The sequence below is a fragment of the Chionomys nivalis genome, chromosome 20 (assembly GCF_950005125.1).
Source record: "Chionomys nivalis chromosome 20, mChiNiv1.1, whole genome shotgun sequence".
Taxonomy (NCBI): Eukaryota; Metazoa; Chordata; class Mammalia; order Rodentia; family Cricetidae; genus Chionomys; species Chionomys nivalis.
The window spans coordinates 47667487-47690760 of NC_080105.1; the positions used below are offsets into that span (position 1 = coordinate 47667487).

The 23274-nt window shown below is 47.5% G+C and overlaps 3 protein-coding genes across 6 annotated transcripts in view; 2 read left to right on the forward strand and 1 right to left on the reverse strand.

The window, feature by feature from the left end:
- Plekha2 (pleckstrin homology domain containing A2) overlaps positions 1-4109 on the forward strand; it is an 82701-nt gene extending 78592 nt beyond the window's left edge. For all 4 annotated transcript variants that reach the window (XM_057752472.1, XM_057752470.1, XM_057752471.1 and 1 more), the window contains exon 12: positions 180-4109. In XM_057752472.1, the coding sequence (XP_057608455.1) occupies positions 180-539 (360 nt within the window). In that variant the 3' untranslated portion in view covers positions 540-4109. The remainder of the gene's footprint in view (positions 1-179) is intronic.
- A 264-nt stretch (positions 4110-4373) lies between these two features.
- On the forward strand, positions 4374-18206 carry Htra4 (HtrA serine peptidase 4). Its single transcript, XM_057752693.1, has 10 exons — positions 4374-4906; positions 5279-5378; positions 6155-6359; positions 8528-8722; positions 9117-9149; positions 10886-11000; positions 11354-11411; positions 11775-11870; positions 16030-16242; positions 17978-18206. The coding sequence occupies exons 1-9, from the start codon at positions 4432-4434 to the stop codon at positions 16193-16195; spliced, it is 1443 nt and encodes a 480-aa protein (XP_057608676.1). The 5' UTR covers positions 4374-4431; the 3' UTR covers positions 16196-16242; positions 17978-18206.
- Positions 18207-18491: 285 nt separating this feature from the next.
- On the reverse strand, positions 18492-23267 carry Tm2d2 (TM2 domain containing 2). The gene is made up of 4 exons (XM_057752694.1): positions 22916-23267; positions 22410-22497; positions 20432-20547; positions 18492-18882 (listed from the first exon to the last, which is right to left on the reverse strand). The coding sequence occupies exons 1-4, from the start codon at positions 23137-23139 to the stop codon at positions 18669-18671; spliced, it is 642 nt and encodes a 213-aa protein (XP_057608677.1). The 5' UTR covers positions 23140-23267; the 3' UTR covers positions 18492-18668.
- Positions 23268-23274: the final 7 nt, after the last annotated feature.

Sequence of the window (23274 nt, forward strand, 5' to 3'; positions counted from 1 at the left end):
TAGCCTCCTGGGGAGCAGGGACTGCAGGTACCCCTGACTCTGATACACTTATTTGAGTTGTGTAGCCAAGTGTCCCTGTTTGAGGTGGTGATCCTGGGTGGGTACTTTTCTTGAGACTTTGGGATTAACACTGTGAGGAAAATCCCTATGTTGCCTTTTTCTTCTCTTTCTGTTTTCAGGAACCATCTTTTTCTAGATCCGTTTCTTTGACTCGACCTGGAAGTTCAAGCCTTGCAAGCGGGCCTAACTTCATCTTGAGGAGGAGACCGGCAGTGGAAGAAAAAAGGGCTCTCTGTAAGGCCCCTTCTGTGGCCTCCTCCTGGCAACCCTGGACCCCTGTCCCCCAGGCTGGGGAAAAGCCATTGTCAGCTGAGAACGTTCCCGAGGACTCTTTATTCCTGCCTCACCCTGGGGAGAGCAATGCTACCGGGGTGCTGGCGAGTTCGCGGGTCAGGCATAGGTCGGAGCCCCAGCACCCCAAGGAGAAGCCATTTGTGTTCAACCTCGATGATGAAAACATACGGACATCTGATGTGTGATATGCAGCACTGTGGTGTGCCGGAGAGATGGCGCTGTGACTCAGTTTCTCTGCCGCGGTGGAAGACAGAGGCTAATGGCACTCACAGTGGAGGGACCCATCCAGCTGGCTTTTGTTTTTGTTATTATTTAATTGGGGGGAATTATTAGGATAGACCCACAGGCACACTCTGTTGCCTCTTGAATGCCCCCCTTTCCCCAGGTTTCATAGCGAGGGGTTAGTTTTAACTGTTAAAGCTGGGGGAGGGGTGGTTAGAGTCTAGTTTTACCCCTAACCAAGTACCCTCTCTATCATTTGTATTTCTTTCATTTTCTTGGTTTTGTTTCCAGTTTATATACAGGAAATCAGGCTAAGAGCTGGTTTCACCTACCCCTGTTTATTGGCTGATGCGTGGAAATCAGGCAAAGGGTTGCCATAGGGACTGAAAGGCCTCAGGTGCAGGAGACTCAGGTTGCAGCATGATTGGGCCTCATCTGAGAGGTGGCCTCAGAATCTGGGGAGTGAAGGGCGAACTTCATAAAGTCTTTCCGGGCAGAGCTTTCAGGACGCCTCCCAGGGGAAGAGAGAGGATCTCTTATGAGTCATGAGGGCTAATTAAACTGCCATAGCCACTTGTGGGAATTACACTGTCCTCTTGCTCCCCTGTGACCCCCAGTGTTCTCAACATGGGTGACAGAGCCGCAGCTCTGTTTGCTGTGTCTGGTCCTGAGGATAGCAAGGATGGCATTATCAGTGTTAGAATGTCAGGACCGTGGAGATCAGAAAGGACGTTTCCCTTGAAACCATGTTATTTGAGTATATGTATAGTGGTTAAGTGTAGAATGATTTCCTCTGTGTGTGTGTGTGTGTGTGTGTGTGTGTGTGTATTCAATCTCTATCTCAGAGCCTTAAGGTGAAGCTGCTCCTGAGAAGAGTTGATGATTATTTATGTCAGGCACCATCTTTGACTCATGCTTTCCAGTCAGGAGAATGGTGCTGCTTTGGCACAGCCGGTCTTGAACCCCTGTCTCTCAGCTCTTTAAGAAAGGGTCGGCGTCTGTCTAACGTTAAGTGCTTGTATATTGCACTCTGCTGATGGGCTTGCTTTTTATACTTTAAGTTGCCCGGTAAATGAAGCCATACATATAGAAGGTGGAACCCTAGCATCTGATAAGATCCTATACACTCCCCAGTGGAGAGACAAAAGATTTTTTCCTAATGGTTGTATTTTTCATGGAATAGAAACCGGGAATAAAGAAGCTGAATCAGGAAAAATCATTGGCTAGGGATTTCCTGGGTTCTAGAAGAGTTCAGAAGATTGGATTTCCACCCGAAATCTAGGGTGTGGCTTTTCCATTTGGCAATATATTATTTCCATTGCCTTTGGGGGCATTTGTGTATCAACCTTGAGTAAACTGTGTTACCAGAGACTTGTGGCTGTCCCTCCAAGGAGAGAGGATGTGGCTCATTCCTATCTGTGTAACTTTTACCAGCTAGGTAAGTTAGTTGTGTATTTTAGTTAGAAACTTGTAGCTCAAAGAAGAGACTTGGAGACTTTTTTTTAAAATTATTTAAGCCAATCTCCATTCTTGAGTCTATAGTTAATGCAAAAGAAAAACAGGCACAAATCTCTGTAAGTGAGAGAGGAAGTGTGTAAGTGTGAGAAAAGTGTGTTCTTTCTAATGTGGCTGAAACCCGGAAGCCGGTGCCACACCGATGACTCCCAAGCTCAATGAGTGGGAGCTGTTCCCCACTTTAAGTTTGGCTTTGTGTTCCTGGTCTAAAAAACAAAACCCACTGGATCTCCATCTCTTTTTCTGTTCTCCATCTTTCCCCCTCCCTCTTTATTTTTTTTTTAAATAATTTTTGTGTATTTTGGTTTTCATAAACTCTTGCTTTGGGGATTATTTATTTATGAGTGACCAAGGTTACAGCTTACTTCAAAAGCCAAATTCTAAAAGCCCTTTGTCTCTAGTTTCAACTTAAAATCTTTCTCTAGAAAATTCTTTTGCTGCTCAACAGAATTGCTCAACGTGAGATGAGGAAGTAATGAAAATAAGTCAGGAGCTGGGGGGGAGGTGAGCTTTCCGCGTCCCCTGACTCATGGAGATGATGTCATCTTCTGGTGTTTAAATTGCAAAATCTGTCTGTCTCGCTCCAACACACCGCTAGCTAGGCTATTACTGCTGCAGTAACTGGTCATTATAGAAAGCTGATAGTCTCATTAAGTATTTCGAGATTGTCGTTAGATTAAACCCAGTGCAGTTTACATTATAGAAATAAAGGGAAAGATCAGAGTTTCAATGACTCTACCTGGCCAATACATGGGAATTCTGAGTCAGAACATTGTTAATATAGTTTCAGTGTTGGGAAAGCATCTTTGTGAAGTCCAGAAACATTCAAATTCTCAATTCTTATTTCAGAATTCCCTTTCTGTCTGGATTTCTGACCAGTTGTATACTAATCCCCCCATTTAAAATCCATTTGCTTTTGCTGGAGTCTTGCTGCGTAGTTCAGGCTGACTTTGAACTAATAATTCTCCTGCCTCTGCCTCCCGAGTTCTTGGATTACGAGCATGTACCACCATATCTGGCCTCTCACAGTGTTTTAATGTGAGTCAAAGATTAGTACATGAACCTTCAGTGTTCGATGTATAAACTAGAACCTGGGGGTGGGGGAAAACAGGGTGTGATACAGTGTGGATTCATGGATAAACGTATGCTGTGGATAAATCAGAAGGGATTTCTGAATTATAAAAGGTATTTTTTTTGTGTGTGTGTGTGTGTGGAATAAAAGCAGTCTCTGAGGTCGGGTTCTTCTACAAGGCTCCTAAGGTAGTGTTCTCCGCAATTTAAGGGCTCACCATCCTTTAGCCTTGAAAGATTTGATGGGCTTGCTTACCAAGATCAGGTGAGAATTAGCAAAAATACTGTGCCTTTCTCATTCTGTGGACCCTGAATAGGGTATGGAAGACCACGGCCTAGGGAGGGACCTCAGGTCAAAGCAGTAGAATGATTCCTCTTCTCCAGGTACAATGCTGAGCTCCTGGGGAAAGATTTAAGGCCCAGCATCTTAGTTTACTGGAAGCAAACTGGTTTTGCTTCAGGACTAAAATGACTCTCCAAATAAATAGCAGATCAGCCGTTGAACAGGGGGTTTGACATTTTCAGTATTAACCAAATAAACAGCCATCTGGTAGGCAATGGCAGCATTTTGGAAATTAAGTTTCCCATGTCACTTCTAACTTGGATTTTTTTTCTCTCTAAAATCTGTTTTTCTCAGTGCTCCCCTTCCCTCCCTTCTCTCTAGGTGTTATTGCCTGCTGGAGTCAATTACAGTCACTCATACTAGGTAGGCTTTGAATAAAGTGAATGTCTGGCAAAAACACACAGCATGACCCCTTGGTCCTCTGTTTATGAAGGTGTGGCATGTCCCGTTTGAGCCAGTGTTTGAGCTGTGAAACACACCTCCAAAGGCACTGAGCTAAGTGCATGGAAACTCCAGCTTCTTATGTTGTGTGATTTCCTAATTGGTATGTAGCAAAACGTCATTTTCTAAAACTGTTTGGTTGCTTGTTTTTGTAATAAATACATGTGAAATATTGAAATCTGGTCGGTTGTTTTCTTGGTCAGATCTCGTGGCCGTGGGCGGGTGGTCACGTTTGTCACTTGACCCATGACTAGAAGCCCTCCCTTCGTGGCTTATAGGTGGGTGGCTCTGGTTCTGGGGTGGCACGGGTGGTGGGTGATATATGGGTGTGTGTGTGCAGAAGTGAGCCAGACGCTGTCCTTTAAAAAGTCTGGAGGCTGGCAGAGGCGGCACCGAGGCCAGGAAAACGTGTTGCTTATTTTAGGCCAGTTGTGAATCCTGAGTGGAGTAACTGGAAAGTGAAATCCAAGAGGGCAAGGAACAGGATGAGCTCCCAGGCGCTCTGGACTGTGTGGGCACAGTTTCTCCTGCTGTGGTTGCTGCTGCCTGTTCCTTGGGTGGAGGCCAGAAGGTCCAGAGTCTCGATGCCCTGTCCCGAGGTCTGCGATGTCACACGTTGCCCGCCACTGCCCACCTGCTCGACTGGCACCGCGCCCGTGCCCGACCGCTGCGGCTGCTGCCGTGTGTGCGCTGCGGGAGAGGGTCAGGAGTGTGGCGGGACCCGGGGCCGGCCGTGCGTCTCGGGGCTGCGCTGCGGTGCCCCGTTCTCCCGGGAGCCTGTCGGGGGCGCATGGCTGGGCATCTGCGGCTGCGTGGAGGGCGTGGAGGGCGCGGAGGTGTGCGGCAGCGATGGGCGCACCTACCCCAGCTTGTGCGCGCTGCGTAAGGAGAACAGAGCCGCGCGACAACGGGGCTTGCCCCCGGCAGTGCCCGTGCAGAAAGGAGGCTGCGGGGACCCAGGTAAGAGAGGTGCGGGACATCCCAGCCGCTCCCCACCTCCTCATACTTCTGAGTTTTCCTAAGAAGATAAAGTGGTTGCTCTTGAGTTTGCGCGCTGGCTCGCCGGGTCTGCTCTCCTTCGCCAGCTTCAGGGATTCAACCTGTTGTGGTTATTTCTGGTGTTCTTGCCTGGATAATGTGGTCTCTACTCGTTTTCACCGGGATTTTTTTTTCCTCCTTTTTCCCCTTTGGTATGACAGTCTGGGTCCTTCCATCTGCTAGTCTAGAGAACCTGCGTAGGCAAGGGGACGGAGAGATGCTGAAGGATTTTGAGATGTGACATCTGCTTCCAGGGAGCAATGCCTGCCCTCACCATGGACCGTTTATTCACAGGGACCAGGAGTGCAGGGCGGCTCAGGAGGAAGTTTAACTTTATCGCAGCGGTGGTGGAGAAGGTGGCGCCATCTGTGGTTCACTTGCAATTATTCCGCAGGTAAAGGTCACACGGAGGGTCAACTACCCCACCTGATGGCTGCGCATTATCTGATCATTAAAAAAAAAAATCTGCTGTGAGAAAATCCAGGTTCAAAGAGTTGGCTGGGATATAGCTGGGCCGTGGAGCTCGTGCGAAGCAGGCGGGGAAACCTCAGGTTCCTGCCCAGTACCCGAAGAAAAATTATTAAGAGTTATTTCGCTAAAGCGCAAAAGGCCAAGCGTGAGGATTCTGGCTTCTAAATCCAAGTTTCACCCGTGCAAGTTGGTGGCTGTTTCTCCCCCCCCCCCATACTCCACAAGCAAAGCTTAAGGCTTACTGTCGGAGCTAGTCAGCATTTGCTGCTCTCTGTTTAGCCTTAGCCACCGCTTGTGTGCAAGGAAAACCCGGATCGACAGAAACTTAATTTGTTCTGTTTCACGACACCAGTTGACAGTGGAAACTAAGAGCTAGAGTTTTGACACTGTGACAGCGGTGTGAGTCTTTGTAGTGTTAGCACCAGGTTTGGTCTGTTCTCAGCAGATATCCCACAGGTTGTCACTCTGGCTCCATTTGAAGGAGGAAGCAGGGTCTTGGGACCGGGTTCTGATTTGTGCTCAGAAGAGATGGCCAGGACATGCTACATGTGACTCAGGATGAAAATAGGGAAAGGGATAAAGCTTGAGAAAACTCCCGGGGCTCTGGTTGATAAATGCGATGTTTCCTGGGTCTAACAAGCAATGTCTGGATTCCCCAGTCCCTGCCCTTAGTTCATCTATTGCCTTGTTCCGGTGCAGGTCACCTCTCACCAACCAGGAAATCCCTGCCTCCAGTGGCTCTGGGTTCATAGTGTCTGAGGATGGACTCATCGTCACCAATGCTCACGTCCTCACCAACCATCAGAAGATCCAGGTAGAACTCCAGAGTGGGGCCCGCTATGAAGCCACTGTCAAAGACATCGACCATAAACTGGACCTTGCGCTGATTAAGATTGAGCCGAAAGTGAGTAGTCGGGAGCTAAATCGGAGTCTTCACCTGTGCGAATTTCACAGTTTATTTGCTGATATTTATTTTCTTTTAAATTCCTTTACTATGCCTTTTCTCTGTATGTAGGGTACGTGTGTCCCCACTACCCCCCCGCCCTTTCCTAAACCATGGTGTCCCAGGCTTCTTCTTTTTAAAGAACAAAGTCATGAGTGATGTAGAGATTAAAATCTAGAGCTTCAGCTGGGCAGTGGTGGTGCACGCCTTTAATCCCAGCATTCAGGAGGCAGAGGCAGGTGGATCTCTGTGAGTTTGAGGCCAGCCTGGTTTACAAGAGCTAGATCCAGGACAGGCTCCAAAGCTACAGAGAAACCCTGTCTTAAAAAGCCAAAGGGGGGGAAGAACTAGAAAAGGAAACCTAGAGCTTCACTGAAACCTCACATTCCCTCAATGCCCATCCCTTACACTCCTGCCCCCTTCCCCCTACCTGCTGTGTTTCCAATCTCTCCTCAGTAAATGAAGAACCTAATCCCCAAAGCTGCTGTGGTACAGACTCCAGGTTCTTTTGGCTTACCTCCTTTGCTCCACCCCCATCCCTGGGCAGGGCAGGTAACTCAGTCTGGAGAACCCAGAGTGGGCACAGGGGTGGGAGGAAAGGGTCAGGGAAAAGGGATGGCAGAGTAGAACAGAGAGTGAAGTGTGGACTCCTACCCCTGGGGCACCAACTGGACTGGGTACAGAGGAAAGGACACAGCTCGCCCTACCCCCCAGGAAAGGGACCCTGCAGCTTCATGCTCCTTCCTTTGGGAACAATGCTAGATTGTTTGCCCTTGTGGCAAGGGCTACAGAGCAAGGCTGGACTGCATCCCCCTGCAGCCAAGGCTGCTCTTGCAAGGTAGATTTTCCAACTGCAGTGGCAAACTCTCCAGGTTCCGGCTCAATACTTGATATTCATTTCCTTTCTCACGTGGGCCTGTACCCCTGTACTAGGGTCTCTGCTTCACCTCCCTCTTGAGGCTCTTATTTTATCTGTTTCCTCTGCCTACTCTGCAGCAGGGACTGCAGCTCACACACCTCTGAGACTGGGTTACAGAGCTTCAAAGCAACAGATGATTGTCTGCTTGAACCTTTCCAAAGAGAATGCCTGGGTGTACCCCAGTATTAGCTACCTCGGCTTCAGCAGCTTGGCTTGGCAGGTTGTTCCAGTTTCTCTCTGCAGAGCTTCCAGGTTCTGGGATTCTTGGGAGATTTGGTTGCAGCTTTACCTTCTTAACCTTCAAGGCACCTGGGTGGCCAGCACAAAGCCCAGGGGAGATGCCCTCCGCGTTTGATGGAGGAAGGTCATTGGTTAAAAATAAAGAAACTGCTTGGCCCTCATAGGTTAGAACATAGGTGGGTGGAGTAAACAGAACAGAATGCTGGGAGGAAGAGGAAGTGAGCTCAGATGCAGGGCAGCTCCTCTCAGAGACAGACGCAATGCAGCTCATCGCCAGGCCAGATGCGATGAAGCTCCGACCCAGGATGGACGTAGGCTAGAATCTTCCTGGTAAGTGCACCTCATGGTGCTACACACCTTAATAGAAATGGGCCAAGCAGTGTTTAAAAGAATACAGTTTGTGTGTTGTTATTTTGGGGCATAAGCTAGCCAGGCGACCAGGAGCTGGGGCGGCAGGAACACAGCCCACAGCTCCACACTACACATGTTGCTTTCCACTTGGGCTCCTACCTGACTCTCAGGCTTCAAGGTCTTCAGGCCCGCTTGGGCTAACAGGCCTATTCTAACCTGAGGTCTAGGGTAGTTAGCCCTCTGCAGAACTCATGCTGGTGGGAACGGGGAGATCTCGCAAACCATCCATCAATATTTGCCCAACCCCTGACTTGATTCCTGGCCCACCCATAGTGCTTTATAAGCTTAGTCAAGTCCAAGGGTCAGCCCACCTAGCCTGGCTCCAGTCTTTTTGATCTGTCACTGCCATCAGACCAGAGGGATGAGAAGGCCAAGTTCAAAGTCAGGTGTTCAGTCATGGGGAACAGGAAACCCAAGCTGGGGGCCTCGTGAAAGGAGGCCTAGCCAAGGGCTTCACTCTCTGTGTATGTTTTCTCTGGTGTCACCTGCCAGCAGGTACTGGTTGACTGTGCTCTTCTCCTCCATCTTTCCTTTCTTTGTCCCTTGCCCCTATGTGCAGACTGACCTTCCTGTGTTGCTGCTGGGGAGATCATCCGACCTCCGGGCTGGAGAGTTCGTGGTGGCTTTGGGCAGCCCATTTTCTCTGCAGGACACGGTGACTGCTGGGATTGTCAGCACCACACAGAGAGGTGGCAAAGAGCTGGGACTGAAGGATTCAGACATAGACTATATCCAGACAGATGCCATCATTAATGTAAGTCACCGGGAGTCTGTTCTCAGCCCAGAAGGTATTGCTAGAATAGAGTCAGAAGAAAACTTTAGAGTGATCTTGTTTCCTTTTGGTCTTTTGAGCATTCTCAGAGGACATCTCTAAGGGAGGGCTGGAATGTCCTGTTGCTAGAGCCCAATGTTTGATATAACGGGCATCTACCCTTGGGGCTTGTCGCAGAGGTCACTTCTGTGATACCGTGTGGGGTCCTTTTGCTTTGCTCTGTACCCACACTGACTTTAGGATTGGGAGGGTGACAGGCATGATCTTGGCTGCCTTGGGAAACAGGCGGCTCTGGTAAAACTCATTAGGAACTCTGTATAAATGATGAGGAGAAATGTATGTTTGCTAACTGGTGGCTTTCTCGACTTGTCTTCAGCACGGGAATTCTGGGGGCCCACTGGTGAACTTGGTAAGTGGCCGCTTTCCTTGCTTATTTTCCTTCCTAACTTTAAATGTGTTTCAAAATCCATGATGCGGACTTGGGTACCACTCTCATGGGGAGATTAAGCAATGATGCTTTTTATTCTTGGGTCTTAAGGAAATGGTTAGTTAGGGAAAACTTTGGAGACTGTGAGGGATTTATCCTCCTGGTGTCTGCTCTCATCTCACCAAAAGCACCACCAGGGCCCTGGCTACAGCTTATTTCAAAGTTTTCCTCTTTTACATGCTTTCTGTTGCCATTGGATGGTTACTAAAAAGCCCAGGAGATTAAGCTCTGGCTTCTATCAGAAGACCAATTGTGCTATGACTTGTACACCCTTGAGATCACAGTTCTTTTACATGTGAACGATCCCTCATCTGATAATGCTGACTGGATGGTACAGTCTATCCAGGTTTTTAATCTTCTGCCTGCTCACAGACGACAGAAAAGCCATACCCAGAATCTGTTGTTCTGCTGTGTGTTTTAATCTTTGATGTATGCTTCCTTTTCATGACAGGGTTTCTCTGTGTAGTCCTGACTGTCCTGGAACTTGGTCTTGAGACCAGGCTGGCCTCGAACTCACAGAGACCCACTTTCCTCCCGAGTGCTGGGATTAAAGGCGTGCATCACCACTGCCTGGTTTGTGGTTTATTCCTAATTGAACCAGTGCCTCTACTGGTGATGCTGAAGCTTCTGCTTGCTCACCTGCACGAGTACAGTACTCCTAGGCTCAGGCTTCTCCTCCAGCTGCTACTTCCTTTTCAAGCATCCTCCCCCACCTTAGCTCTGGGCTGGAACCCAGGCCTGGGATGCACGCTGGGCAAGCACTCTGCCACTTGGCTACAGTGTTGGCCAACACAGCGATTCCTCCTCGTAGCACTGTGCCCATCTTCCAATTATACAGCGTCTACGTAGAGCAGGGATGGAATATAGAATTGCAGGCCATACTCCAGAATTGTTGAGTTCCCATTTGTATTTTAATACAAATACCTTTCTGTTGCTCTTGTTGCCTAGCAATGGCTAAGAATGGCTAAGGGCGCCGGCAGGAGAGTGTTTTCTGCTTCCCAGTGCCAGCTTCAGCTGACCCTGCTTCAGGGAGGGCAACTGGTTTCTGATGAACAGGTCTACTGAAGTATTGCTAATTTGTAGCAATTGAACATTTTTTGACTTTTCTTGTTTATTTTTAGCTTCCTTTAAGTAATTAAGGGGCAAATGCATCTTGTGGGTTTTGTTGGGTTTTTTTTGTTTGTTTGTTTTGTTTGAGACAGGGTCTCCTGTAGCCCCATTTGGCCTGGAACTCAATAGGTAGCTGCAGATGACCTTGAACTCTAATCTTTCTGCTTCCACCTTGCAGGTGCTAGGATTTGGGAGGTTCATGCTATTTTAGTATCTTGTGTTCTTATTTGTATCAAAATGTAAACTGTAGCTCATCTTTAAAAATGAGTGTCATTTACTAACATGAGAATGATACATATCCCACAGTAGCCTTGGCTTTTTGAAGTGACAAAATGTAACTTGTATATGTGAAGCCACTTCCTTCCCCGGGCATGCGAATTGCCTGGGAAGAGGACATCTGTTCTCCACAATGAAGAAGTGGATTCTCCCTCATCCCCTTGTTTTGACCCTGTGAGATTAGTTTTACTCTCCTCTGCTGGTCCTGATGTTACATTGTTCGGGTGCGCAGAGCATCCTGATTTAACTTCAACTTTCCCCTTTCTTGCCAGGATGGCGATGTGATTGGCATAAACACCCTGAAGGTGACGGCAGGAATCTCCTTTGCGATTCCCTCGGATCGGATCAGACAGTTCCTGGCTGACTATCACGAGCGCCAGTTGAAAGGTGAAGGAAGTTGGGGGGATTTGGCTCCTCTGTTTTTCATGTGCACTCCCACTTTTGGAGGCCTGACTTCTTTATGGGGTTGAGGTAGCGGGTGTCAGATCCATAACGGGAGTCGGGTAATCATATTGGGGCACTAAGCACAATGTTAATGTGAGACATCATGGAAATGCTGGTATTGTACAGTTTAGAAACAAACCCACTGAGTGAAGATGTGTCTGTGTTGACCACAGCTGCTCTCTGAAGCAGAGGATGTACAAGGCTAACAGGAGAGTCTGGGATCTAGGTGTCTCTTAAGCTGTGCCAAATGGAAATAAGCCCTGTTGTGCCTCATACGTCATGACCTTCCTTTCCAGGAAAGGCCCCTTCACAGAAGAAATACCTGGGTCTTCGAATGTTGCCCCTCACTCTAAAGTAAGCACTGGGTAACTAGGTAAACATGTCATCACTTGGCAATCTTACCAAGAAAACAAAAGTATTTGGATAGCAACAAGGGGACCCTTGTTACCACAGGCTCTGTTGTAGGGCTGTGTCTCCCACTGCCAGCACCACTGTCTTTCATTCTGGGTTACATCATGTCCAAAGCCTTGGCCTGGGGGAGGGGCCAGCATACACCAGGGGTGGCTTGTGATTGGCTGGGTGGGATTTGCCTGGGTGCCTGCGGGTCTCCAGCTGAAGAGATGGGGAAAGTCATAGGCTGTGTACCTTCTGATCATGCAAGTCTTTTCCCAGGCCCCAGGGGCTCGTTGTGTTTGCTAACCATTGTACTGTTCCCAGCCTCCTACAAGAAATGAAGAGGCAAGATCCGGATTTCCCTGATGTGAGCTCTGGAGTTTTTGTCTATGAAGTGATTCAAGGAACGGCCGCTGCAAGGTAAGTGAGGAGGCCTTTGCCCAGCCTCTCGTGTTGTTTCTAGGCAGGCATCATGCTAAGCTTGGAGCACTAGCATCCTGGTCATGGCCTATACACACTGCACACTGAGCTCCTGAGAGCTGCCCAGTGTGACTCAGTAACACAATTTAAAATTGTATTTTTAGTTGATGTAAAGGAAAACAACAAAACACCAGAAACAAGGCAAACCATTTTCTTATTTTCTTTTTCATTTTCAGGACTGTATTTTGTGTTATTTATGGCATTGCATGAGCTATCAGAGCATAGGGGAAGACTGGGTGGGTGTGTACTATTTTATGTGGATGGCAAAGACGTACAGAAAAGTGCAAAATATTTGTCAAAACTTCACAATTTTTATTTTGTGTTAGGATGACAAAATTTTAGATTTATGGCATTAAATAAGATGTGCTATTAAAGGCAACTTTATCTGACTTTTTAAAAAAGTTGACTACTCTAAAATTTAAAGCGTGGCTTCCATTACATTTATATTGAGCAGAGCTGATAGGGGTCGCAGTCTAGGTTAAAATTAATTTTTTAAGAAATTACCAAATTTGCCTGGTGGTGGTGGTGGCACAAGCCTTTAATCCCGGTACTTAGGAGGCAGAGACAGGTAGATCTCCATGAGTTTGAGGCTAGCCTGTTCTTCAGAGCGACTTCCAGGATAGGTTCTAAAAAAGCTAGAAGAAACCCTGTCTCAAAAACAACAACCACAAAAACAAAAAAAGCAAAAAAAGTAAAAACAAAAAAACCACAAAAAGCAAAACAAAACAACAACAAAAAGCAATTACCAAATTAAACCCCTCTCCTTTTTTTCCAGGTAAGTTAAGCTGTATACCAGCTCCTAAACATATTCTTTCAATATTACAGGTTATTACTGAATAACTAAGTTTTATGTTATTAATGACTTCTACATTAATTTTAGAATTCGGTGTTTGTTTTCATGTGTATGTGCACATGTGCGTGTGTGGAAGGCAGAGGTAGATGCTGAGTGTTTCCTTCAGCTACTCCCATCTAATGCTTTGAAGCAGGGTTTCTCTGTGAATCTGGAACCCCCCAATATAGCTGTGCTGGTTGTCCCCAGAGTTCTAGGGATCGCTTGTCTCTGCCTCCTCAGTGTTGGGATCTCAGGCATGTGCCACTGTGTCCAGCAGTTTTTAAAAATACGTGTGCTGGGGGTCCAAACCTTCCTCATGCTGTGTGGCAAGTACTTTACTCTGAGTCTTTCCAAGCTCTTATTGAATTTTTGAGACATGGCTTCACTGTGTAGCCCAAGCTAGCTTGAAATTTGTACTCCTCTTGCTTCTGCCTCCTGAATGCAAGGATTATAGGCATGGGCTATGATGTCCCAGTTAGTATTAATAACCACAAACTAAGGATAAACAAATGATTTCAACACTTCAGTAATTAGTAGTTAATGCGAATGGGAAGGATTAACCAGCTAAGCATGGCTCATAGGGGCTCACGGAGACTGAAGGGGTCTGAGTTGGGTCCTCTGCATCTCAGTGATGGTTGTGTAGCTGGGTGTTCTTGTGGAACGGCTGACAGTGGGGGTGGGGGGAGAAAAGGAAGAGAAAAGAACGGGAAGGATTCAGGGTTCTCTGAGGACCGAATGGCAGTGCAAACGGCTGGGGCTGACACCTGTGCTGCTAGATCAAACAGCCCCGCGGAAGGTTTAGCAGCTGTTTCCAGCTTTGCTTTAGAATATTTAGGCAGGGAGAGGCAGCTTCTTCGGCAAATGTTGCTCTCCTGGGCTCTGCCCTTCCTTTAGTAGCGCTCACTGTTTGCTTTTCAAGGGCTCAGTAGTCTGTTTAGACGTTGGCAACACTGTTAGAGCTGGAAGAATTCAAGGTACCAGCAGCTTGGCATCAAGTGTCAGGTCTCACACTGCTAGACTTGGCGTGTCCTAAGCTTTTCTAGACTCTCCGGGTCCCCACCCTGCCGTGCCCTTGCTCTAACTCCTTATTTTAACTTCTGATCCAAAGCCAGAGAACTACTCTCAGCTCTTTAAGTTGTTCTCAAAGTGTGGTGTGCCAACCAACAGTGGCGGCATCAGCCGTAGCCAGACAGAAAGGCAGGCCTGAGCCCCCCATCCTGACACAGACTCCCCCCATCCCATCTCCGTGCTAGTCTTGAACTCTCAATTCTCTTGTCCTGACTTCCCAAGTTAGCTGTGCACACTGTGTAAGATGAACCTTTCTCTGTCCCTCTTCCTTCCTCTCTCCCAAACTCTCCTGAACTCTATTAAACTCTATTATTTCTTGTTTTCTGGAGTTCACACCCAGGGTCTTGTGTGGGCTAAACACCTGCTCTCCCACTAGCCTCCCTCCCCCGGAGAGTATTCATTTTAAACAGGATTCCCAGGTGGGTAGTTACACGCATGTCGAGGTGAGAATCACTGCTGTCAGTCTCTCGACAGCCCAGCATCCATCCTTGCTGGCTTTCAACTGCTTATATTTAATAACTACTAATAATTACAAACAGCAGCTGGCACTTAGGAGGCATTTATTACATCCGAGGAACCAAAGTGTTCTTACACAGTTGTTGGAGCCTTATGACATAGTCCTTGTTTTTAAGAGGAAGCAGCTGTGTTGAGTTACACAGAGTCCAGAGAGGAGGTGTGCACCCTGGCTTCCTCTACAGTCCTGACTTTGTAGTTACTCAGCCTTTCCAAGAGGCAGAGTTGACTTAGTGGCCAGAAGATGGATTTTCAAGTCTGAAAGACACAGGAGCAAATCTCAGTTTAATCTCTCGGAGGTTGAGACCCAGGAAGAGGCCACTTATCCTTTGTGGGCTAAGTTCCTCGTATTCAGTGGACAGCCACAGCACTGCTTCCTCCTTGCCCCGTGTCCCTGCTCACGACTGCTGAGTCAGCTGCTGTCCTTGTTCCTACAGATTCCTTGCCTGGAGCTTTGCCCTTCCTTCTCTTCATACCCCAGTGCCCCTCTGCACCCCGCCCCCTTCATGCAGGCCAAGGAACTAAGGGCCAAGTACATGCTAAACATAGCCTGTACCCTAAGCTATACCCTAAGCTCCTTATAGCTTTGAAACTCCACATATCTTGGTAATCTGCTCACACTGTCATTTTTTCTTTTTGGTTTTTGGAGACAGGGTTTCTCTGCAGCTTTGGAGCCTGTCCTGGAACTAGCTCTTGTAGACCAGGCTGGCCTCGAACTCACAGAGATCTGCCTGCCACTACCTCCCAAGTGCTGGGATTAAAGGCGTGTGCCCAGCGTCATTTTTTTCTTGAGTCTTGTTTTTATTTTTTAAACAGCATCTTCTGGAGCCATTTAATTTGATGTCTTCCGCCCCCCCCCCCCATTCTTACCTTTACACACCCAACCAGCCTGTCCACGTTTTTTGCACTTTGCTTTTGGAACTGCAGTCTATGATATATATATCCCATGTGAGGTCAGTGTGATGACTGAATAGAACGACAGCTCCAAGTCAGAGCTGTAAACATCTGGACTTGGAGGCTTGAGTGGCGATTGGTGTACTGGAAGCAGAACATCTGGGACACACAGCAGCTCATCGTGCTCCAGTTCCAGAAACCATGGGATGGGCTGTCCAGCCAGGCTCATCAGAGCACAGCTTCCCGGGGGAAAAACACTGGGCTTTGGCAGTCTTGCTAGTGGATTCGGTAATGTTTGCAGTGAACATAGGGCAGAGGGGAAGAGAAATCAGAAGCTGAACTGTCCATTCCAAGGAAGGTCCGATGGATGCGAGGACTCAGCTCCTCCCAGAATTCTCACAGGGTCTTAGTATAGGAAACACAGGATCATCATCCTCTAGTTGGCTTCATGACACACAGGCCAGCAGCCCTCACAGCTGGAGGGATTCAGGCTAGTCCTACCTTCTTGGTTTATGTCTAAAGAGCAGCAAAATAATGGGGCAGTGTGTGTGTGTGTGGGAGTAGGGGAGGGAATCAGACAGACAGACAGACTACACCCCCCAAATGGGAATGAGTAGAACTCTTCTTCTGCCTTCATCAATCTCTATGCAGCCCTGGCCGTTCTGGAACTAGCTCTGTAGACCAGGCTGGCCTCGAACTCAGAGATCTGCCTGCCCCTGCCTCCTGAGGGCTGGGATTAAGGGTGTGCACCACAACGGCCCGGTTTTATCATCTTTCCTCTTTCTTTCTCAGCTCGGGGTTGAGAGACCATGACGTAATTGTCAGCATAAATGGGCAACCTGTCACCACCACAACTGATGTCATCGAAGCTGTTAAGGACAATGACTTTCTCTCCATCACTGTGCGCCGAGGAAGTCAGACCTTGTTTCTGACAGTCACACCTGAAATAATTAATTAAGTATCTTACTCCGAAAAACTGGCTAGTAAAATCAGTTATAGTACATGGTTAGTATTGAAGAAGTGAGAAAGGTGGCAGGGCTTTGGGATGTCAAGAAAAATGGATGGTTTGAATGCATGAATGCACGTTTGTACACACACACAGACACACAGACACACATACAGGGATCTTGAGGTTGAGGATGTTCCTCTGTTGCAAAAATCTTCGAAGCTAAGTGGAAGCAGCATGATGGTCTGGTAAAACTGGAAGACAGAAAACAACTGGAAAACAGGCAGTTCCAAAGTGAATCGTGACAGGAGACTTTGGTAACCCCCTGTATAGCCACAGCCTATGTCACACATACGTACAATCTACCTACCAAAGAGTAAGAGTCTGAATCTGGAGTAAAAAGGCAACCACATTTTAAGTAATCCTTCGTATACTCAGTTTCCCAAGTTGTATCCCATTCTTGGCCAGGGATTGTGGGTAGAAAAGTCATCAATTACAAGACACACTGAAACTGATATCAGGTTATAACACAGGAATATTAGTCTCAAAATGACCATTTTAGCAATTTTGGTCCTCCAGTATTTCGAGAAAACTTCTTCCATTAAAATAGTTGTTTTGAATCATTTGTAGACTTATATGTAGGTTCTTCCTTTTAACGGAGCTTACAAACACTCAGACATTTTACACAGTGAGCGGTGGTAGGGCCGACTCAGGGCTTAAATAGTTTATTCTGGGCAAACTATTTTTAGTTACTGTCTTCCAGACTTGGGAGGGTGCAGGGTCAAACCCAGGGACCAGTGCACATTAGGTGAGCATTCACCATCGAGCCTTCCAGAATTAAAAAAAAAAATCTATATATCTATATTGCACCCCTGGATCTCCTTAAAGTCTATGTGAAGCTTCATTTGTGTATTTTTAAGGTCTAGTTTCTTCACAATTAACCTAAAAATACAACCGTAGTGTGTAGAGACTATGAACTGACTCTTCCAATTGCTATCGCTGTAAGCAGGGTTAAGGTCAGTGTGATGTTTCCAAAGTTTTTACAGTTGCAATCTTTAATAACGTGAGAACAGTGACATTAATCAAGGATGCTGAGGCAGAAACTTCTAAGAATTCTACAAAATGATTCTGTTTCCAGGACCAATTTCACCTGAACTCTGCTGGTCTTGATGTCAGTTATTATGGGAATGAAGGTGGAGTAGCTCTGCTCTTTCTAGAACCCATGGCTAGTTGAGGAGCCGGCTCTTGGTCTGACCTGCCAGTTACGTTATATTTAATGTCTCTTTTCAACTTAGATTTTGAAAGCTGCCTATCATTCAGAACGCTTTTCTTCCCAGTGACTCGGGACTGCAGAAGCTTGGCTGGCTCTAACACTGTGGTACCCTGAAAACTTTTACTGTCACGCTTGTGTGGGCAAGAGCGTTTCCTCCTCTCTCCCCTCAGACATCCGGACTTGTCCCCAGCAGTCAGTATCCTCTAAGCAGGCATACACTTTTCTTTCTAAGGGTATGCGTTTCTCATTTTTTTCTCACCTGATCATGCAGGAAAGCCGTTAGTTACTCGTATAGAATCCTTTTCTTTTTAAAGACATGGTCTCACTATGTCGACCAGGCTGTCCTCTAACTCGCAGGTCTGCCTGCCTCTATCTCCCAAGTGCCACAAATGAAACGTGCTCTAGCCTATACAGTCTTTTTAAATCACTTTAAATATATGGGGCCCATATTTTAAAGGCTGATTAAAATGGGAAAATACTAATCTGTTAACTCATACATGTCTGCCATTGTTGGATTTCAGAACATAATTGGAATGAAGAAATTACTGTCTCTAGAACACTCCAGCAGCCCAGAGTCAGGGCAGTGGCATTTGCACTGTGATGAGCACCGGCCGAGCGACGACTAGAGCAGGCAGGCTGCAGGAAGACCCTGTACACTCGGGCCACAGCTTTCATTTCTAATGTTCACCTTTCAGCAAAAGGCAGGTTTTGAGCTTCATTCTCCATTGGAAACACACAGCAGATGAGGTTTTAACACTTTATTCTGTAATTAAAATTCACAGAGTCAGAATGTTGGTGTGTATTAAATCCACAGTCTTTTCTATGTCATCTGGAGATGTCTCATTGGCACAGTTTCTGACCTGTGGTTAGAAATTCAGGGTAACGAAAGGCTGTGCATGGATAAACATGCACTTCGTTTATCCTGTTGGGTCCCCCTGCTCCACATGACTCATGATCCAGCCACACAGAAATGGAGCACTTAAGAGGATCTGTGGGAGAAGTCATTAGTTTGCTAGTTTGTACATGAAGAAAGGGAGGACTGGACTCCCACGACACTGCTGGCCATTTCTGGTCTGCAAGGTAAGGTTTGGACTGAAAAATTCAGTCTGAACTTCTAAAGAGGACAGTGTTGCCCTGAGGAGGATTTGGAGTTTGTAATAAGTAGGCGGGCAGCCAAGCACTTTTCTCCTTGCCAGCAGGACATCAGCAGCTTTAGTATACAGTACACCAGTTGCTGCCATCACTGGGCATCAGGCCTCCAGTGATGAGCAAAATCAGGTCGACAAACCACCAGATCCCGAGTCCTCCCAGGGTCAGCAGCTTCCCGACGGCTGTTCCAGTGTGCCCCAAACAGAACCGGTCGACGCCAAAACATCCCAGGAAGAAGGAGTAGAGCAGCGTGGTTATAAAGTAGTGTCCGGTGTACCTGCATGGAGGGAGGAGATGTCTGCCTCATGACAACTGACGGGACCCTAAGAAAGCGTAGCAGCTGTTGGCTGTGCTGCAGGGGCCTCTTACCCTGCTTCGGTTCTCTTGACACATTCAGTAAGGTGTGGCTACTGGGGGGGGGGGGAGGGAGACACAAAAAAGCCTCGGGGGGGAAGTCAAACAGATAGCTTATTACATTCATGGGTCCTAGAGAGGAGGCAGGGCTACCACCCTACTGGGCCACACGGGAAGGAGAACGTGGTGGTCAGGATAGGAGGAAGGGGTAGGTCCAGGTTGCAATCTTTGTTGGGGGTGTTGCAGGAAAGCCAAGGCAGGACAGATCAGCAATTTAGGATTGGCTACTTGAATAACCAGAAGCTTTAAGCTACATTTAGTGTGGGCCCTAGTGGCTTGACACATGACCTGGGATGATTAAGGTAAAGAAGTAGTCTCCTGGGTAAGACAAGCACTAGATGGCTCAGGGCATGAGTTGGCATATTTAGGACATGCTGACTAGGTCCTTTGCTAACACTGAATTTTCCAGTCTTGGAATGGATAGTCTCTCCAGAGACATAAAAAAGGTTAACTGTCGTATAACAGACTCTTGTGAGTGCTTCCCTATCTCTAGTTGCTCTAGGATCTCAAAAAAGCACTTGCTAAGATAGGAAAGGACTTTAAAAACAGAAAGGGGCCTGGAGAGATGGCCCAGTGGTTAAGAACACTTTTGCTGCTCTCTCGAAGAGGAGCCAGGTTTGGCTTCCATCAGTGACATCAGGTGGCTCACAAGCACCTGGACCAGATGCCCTCTTTTGGTCTTCACAGGCCCTGCAGTCAACAAGTGCAAACCTAGCCACCACCCCCACGAACACACACACACACACACACACACAGAGTTGGACTAGCCTAGTGCATCACAGACTGTGGTAGCTGAGGGTCTGGGGGCCTGTGGCTCTGCTGGCTTCCTGAATTCTTTTCTAAAGGAAGCACTCTTTCCTTGAGCTCCTTTTATCTGACCAATCTTTACGTGGTTGCAGGTGCTAATGTCACTACACATCACTAAGGCTTCTTGCATGAGCTAACAGTCTAAGCAGGGTCTGTATCTCTTGGGAGAATTTACTTCACATTTCTTTAGGATCAGGTGATTTCAGCTGAGGAACCCCTGAATTTCTTTGCAAAACCTTGTTGCAGAAGTCTTAAAGCAGATTTCACGGGCTGGTTGCCGGTTGGGAGTTCTGAAGCTACACTGTCTGGCCCAGGGCCTGCAACCTGGGATGAGGGGGCAGACGGAAAGACTCAAAACCCACAACTTCTGCTCCTAGCTGTTGCAATCACACTGCTTCAGTCAGCGGGCCGCACACAGGAGGAAGCACGGACATTCTTTAAAACTTCAAAGAAAAAGTCCCATCAGCTGGCACCTCCATTACCCCGTTTCAAAGTAACAGTTGGAGCTAGGGGTGTAGTTCATTAGCGGAACACTTGCTTAGAAGGTGTACTGGGTTCACATCCCAGCACCACACACGCAGTACAACAATGACAGTAGAACTTACTTTATACAAGGCTTATTCTCTCGTAGAAAGGTCCGGGGGCCGGCGCACTCAATTCCATCCAGGGCTCTGCACTGGACTGCAGTATGCTCCACATCACTGTAGGCCTGACCCCCAAACTGTGGAGAAAGGAACACAAACACACGTGCATATTCACTAGTAAAAGCTGCTTCAGTACTGTTAATAATTCTAGCACGACTCAGCAAAACTCCCAAAAGCACAAAATGTGGTGAGGACCTCAAGTGACTTAGTCCAGTCTAAGTGTGCAGTGAGGACCCCAAGTGACTTAGTCCAGTCTAAGTGTGCAATGATGACCTCAAGTGACTTAGTCCAGTCTAAACTGTATACTGCTTTAAATAAACCTTGCTCTTCCATGACTGGCTTCTTCAGGATAAAAAACAACAAACCTTAACTGCAGAGATGTACACAATGGTTTGGTTATCTTGTATTTACAGGAACACAGTGAAGCATTTTTAGAATGGGAACTGAGATGTCAATGCATACCAAGACAGCTGTTGTAGATTTACTGTAAATGAACAGTATTAAAAATAATATAGACTGTCACCTGAGGACTTCACTTGGGCTGCGCATGGTTTCTGAGTCTATCCCTACCAGTATAAGTTTAAGTTTGAGCCCAAGCGGTCAGAACCCAGGTCTTGTCCTGTGCTCAATTCAGCTCCGATGGAGAGAGCAGAGTCACACAGTCTTACCCGTGCCCTGCTGCTTTCCCACCCTTCCCCTGTGTTCCTCAAAGTGAGACTGGAGACAAGGATGCTCACTTCCCAGCCTCCTGAGTCCTGCCTGTCCTTAAGGGCTACTGGCTGGGGGAAGAGTTTCAATCTTGTGACAGGATACATTCAGCTTTTAATTAAAATAATCAAAATTAAGTTACCTCTATGCAATGTTAGTTAGGTTTTTTACCAATTACCAATAAAGTGAAATTTCAATGTCTTTAAAATATTTCTCTACATACAGTTCAATTAGGATTTGTCCCCCTGGTTATGGTATTATAGCGTTTATTCCTTTGGGTCTGAGGTAGTAAAACAATGCTTTCCTCGTAACTCAACACCAGGTTGAACCCTGCATTGTAACAGTGTTGAGTCGGTACTGCAAGGTACACGAACCTCTTAGGTGCGGGCTGAGCTCGGTGATGCGTACCTGTATCCTAGCACCAGGAGGCTCGAGCAGTGGGATCATGAATTTCGGGCTAGCTTGGGCTACAGAGTGAGACTGTCTCTCCAAAACAAAACAGACAACCCAAAACCACAACAAAACTAAAATCAAAACAAACCAAAATTCAATGGGTTTTGAGAGACCAACTAGGTACAACCACTTTAAGGATACTGAGTCTTTTTTATGGGCAAGTTCAACAGAACCGCTATATACGGGCTGCCCATGCGTACTTCAGCATGGCCAGGGCATAAGTTTCATTCATTTTTCACTGACTTCTCTCCAGGCTGAGAGGCCACTGCTACCAAAGCTACCAAAGTCTTCTCTGGAATGCTTTATCCTCACACAAAAACATTACTGTCAGACCCCAGCCACTTCCTAAGGGCGGGGCTACCCGCCTGTCATCACCTGCACGAGCAACTTGTTCCAAGTGCGCGTGTAACCAAGAAAACCCAGTTCAGCATCACCGTTCCAAGGTGCACAGCCCCTTTCCCTCGATCTTTTAAAGGGAAGACATGCTTTGAAAGGTCAGGTGACATTTTAGCTTCAATTTGTTCATTTCAGTGGCGAAAGGCACCGATACAGGTTGGGTTTTGCATCTGGGTGGCTTGGGCACAGTGATTGTTAGCTCCTGACAAAAGCAAATGTGCTATTCAGCCACCAAACCTTGGTCACGCTGGACATCTCCAGCAATAGTTATACGGATGGAGTTCTTAAAAAAAAGTCTCTTTGTATGCCCTGATGGTCTTCTGTGACAGCACTCAGCCATGTTTCCCACGAAGAGCGAACGTACAACAAACAAAAACCTCACCTTGAGACAACCATAACCAAGCTCTTGGGACGCAGTTGCATTTCCAACGTGATCCACTGGGGCATCACAATCTACAAACTCGTCGGGTCTGCAAATCATTAAGACCATCGTCAGCCCCCTTTACCCAACTGCTATGCAAACGCACACCTAGTTATTTTCCTTTCTTCTACACCGTCCCCTTCCTGCACTGGGACTTACACACGCTAGAGATACTATTTACCATTGCGCTACATCTCCAGCCCTTTACATTTCTTTTTAAAATTTTGAGCCAAATTATCCAGGCTTGTTGGCTGGCTGGCCTTGAACTCATCTTGTAACCAAGGCAGGAGAAAGGGTGCAGGAAGTGGAAAGGTTCTACAGCCTACACCAATCTTTCCCAGACTTTTCGCGGCAGGGGAGTCGAGAGGCAGGGTATCCCGGAATCACCTCCCCCAGGTGGAAGCAGTCTTCCCACCCAGCCGGGCCCGATCCCCGCTAGGAATGCCCCCACGACCCCGTAAGCTTACAGGTAAGAGCAAAGGATGACCGGAGACTGGGGGTCGCTGTATTCCCAGCTCGGGGCTGCGGAACCCTCCGGGTGAGCGGAACCTGAGGGTGTGAGATCCACTTCGGCCGTGGCATTAAACGAGTGGCTCCGAGAGACACAGTGCAGCAGCAGCAGGTTCCCCAGCAGCAAGGCCGCCTGGCCGCACAGCAGTAGGTAACTCACAGGGCAACTCCCCAGCACCATCTTCCCGGGCCGGTCCTAGAGACCTGGCCTAAAAACAAAGCCAGGCCGCCACGACCGACCCAAGACCCGCGCTGTCAGGCCTCTGCGTCGGCGCGCAGTTCGCCGACACACAGCCAACCGGTGCGCAGCTCGACG

What these genes read in the sequence shown, in the direction of transcription:
- Htra4 (XM_057752693.1), top strand. Translation starts at nt 4,432, where the DNA reads ATGAGCTCCCAGGCGCTCTGGACTGTGTGGGCACAGTTTCTCCTGCTG. An exon ending in TGATTAAGATTGAGCCGAAA is followed by an intron (nt 6,360 to 8,527) that starts GTGAGTAGTCGG and finishes CCCTATGTGCAG; the next exon opens with ACTGACCTTCCTGTGTTGCT. An exon ending in GGGGCCCACTGGTGAACTTG is followed by an intron (nt 9,150 to 10,885) that starts GTAAGTGGCCGC and finishes CTTTCTTGCCAG; the next exon opens with GATGGCGATGTGATTGGCAT.
- Tm2d2 (XM_057752694.1), bottom strand. Translation starts at nt 23,139, where the DNA reads ATGGTGCTGGGGAGTTGCCCTGTGAGTTACCTACTGCTGTGCGGCCAG. An exon ending in GTCATCCTTTGCTCTTACCT is followed by an intron (nt 22,498 to 22,915) that starts GTAAGCTTACGG and finishes AATGATTTGCAG; the next exon opens with ACCCGACGAGTTTGTAGATT. An exon ending in GAGAATAAGCCTTGTATAAA is followed by an intron (nt 18,883 to 20,431) that starts GTAAGTTCTACT and finishes CCCTCCATGCAG; the next exon opens with GTACACCGGACACTACTTTA.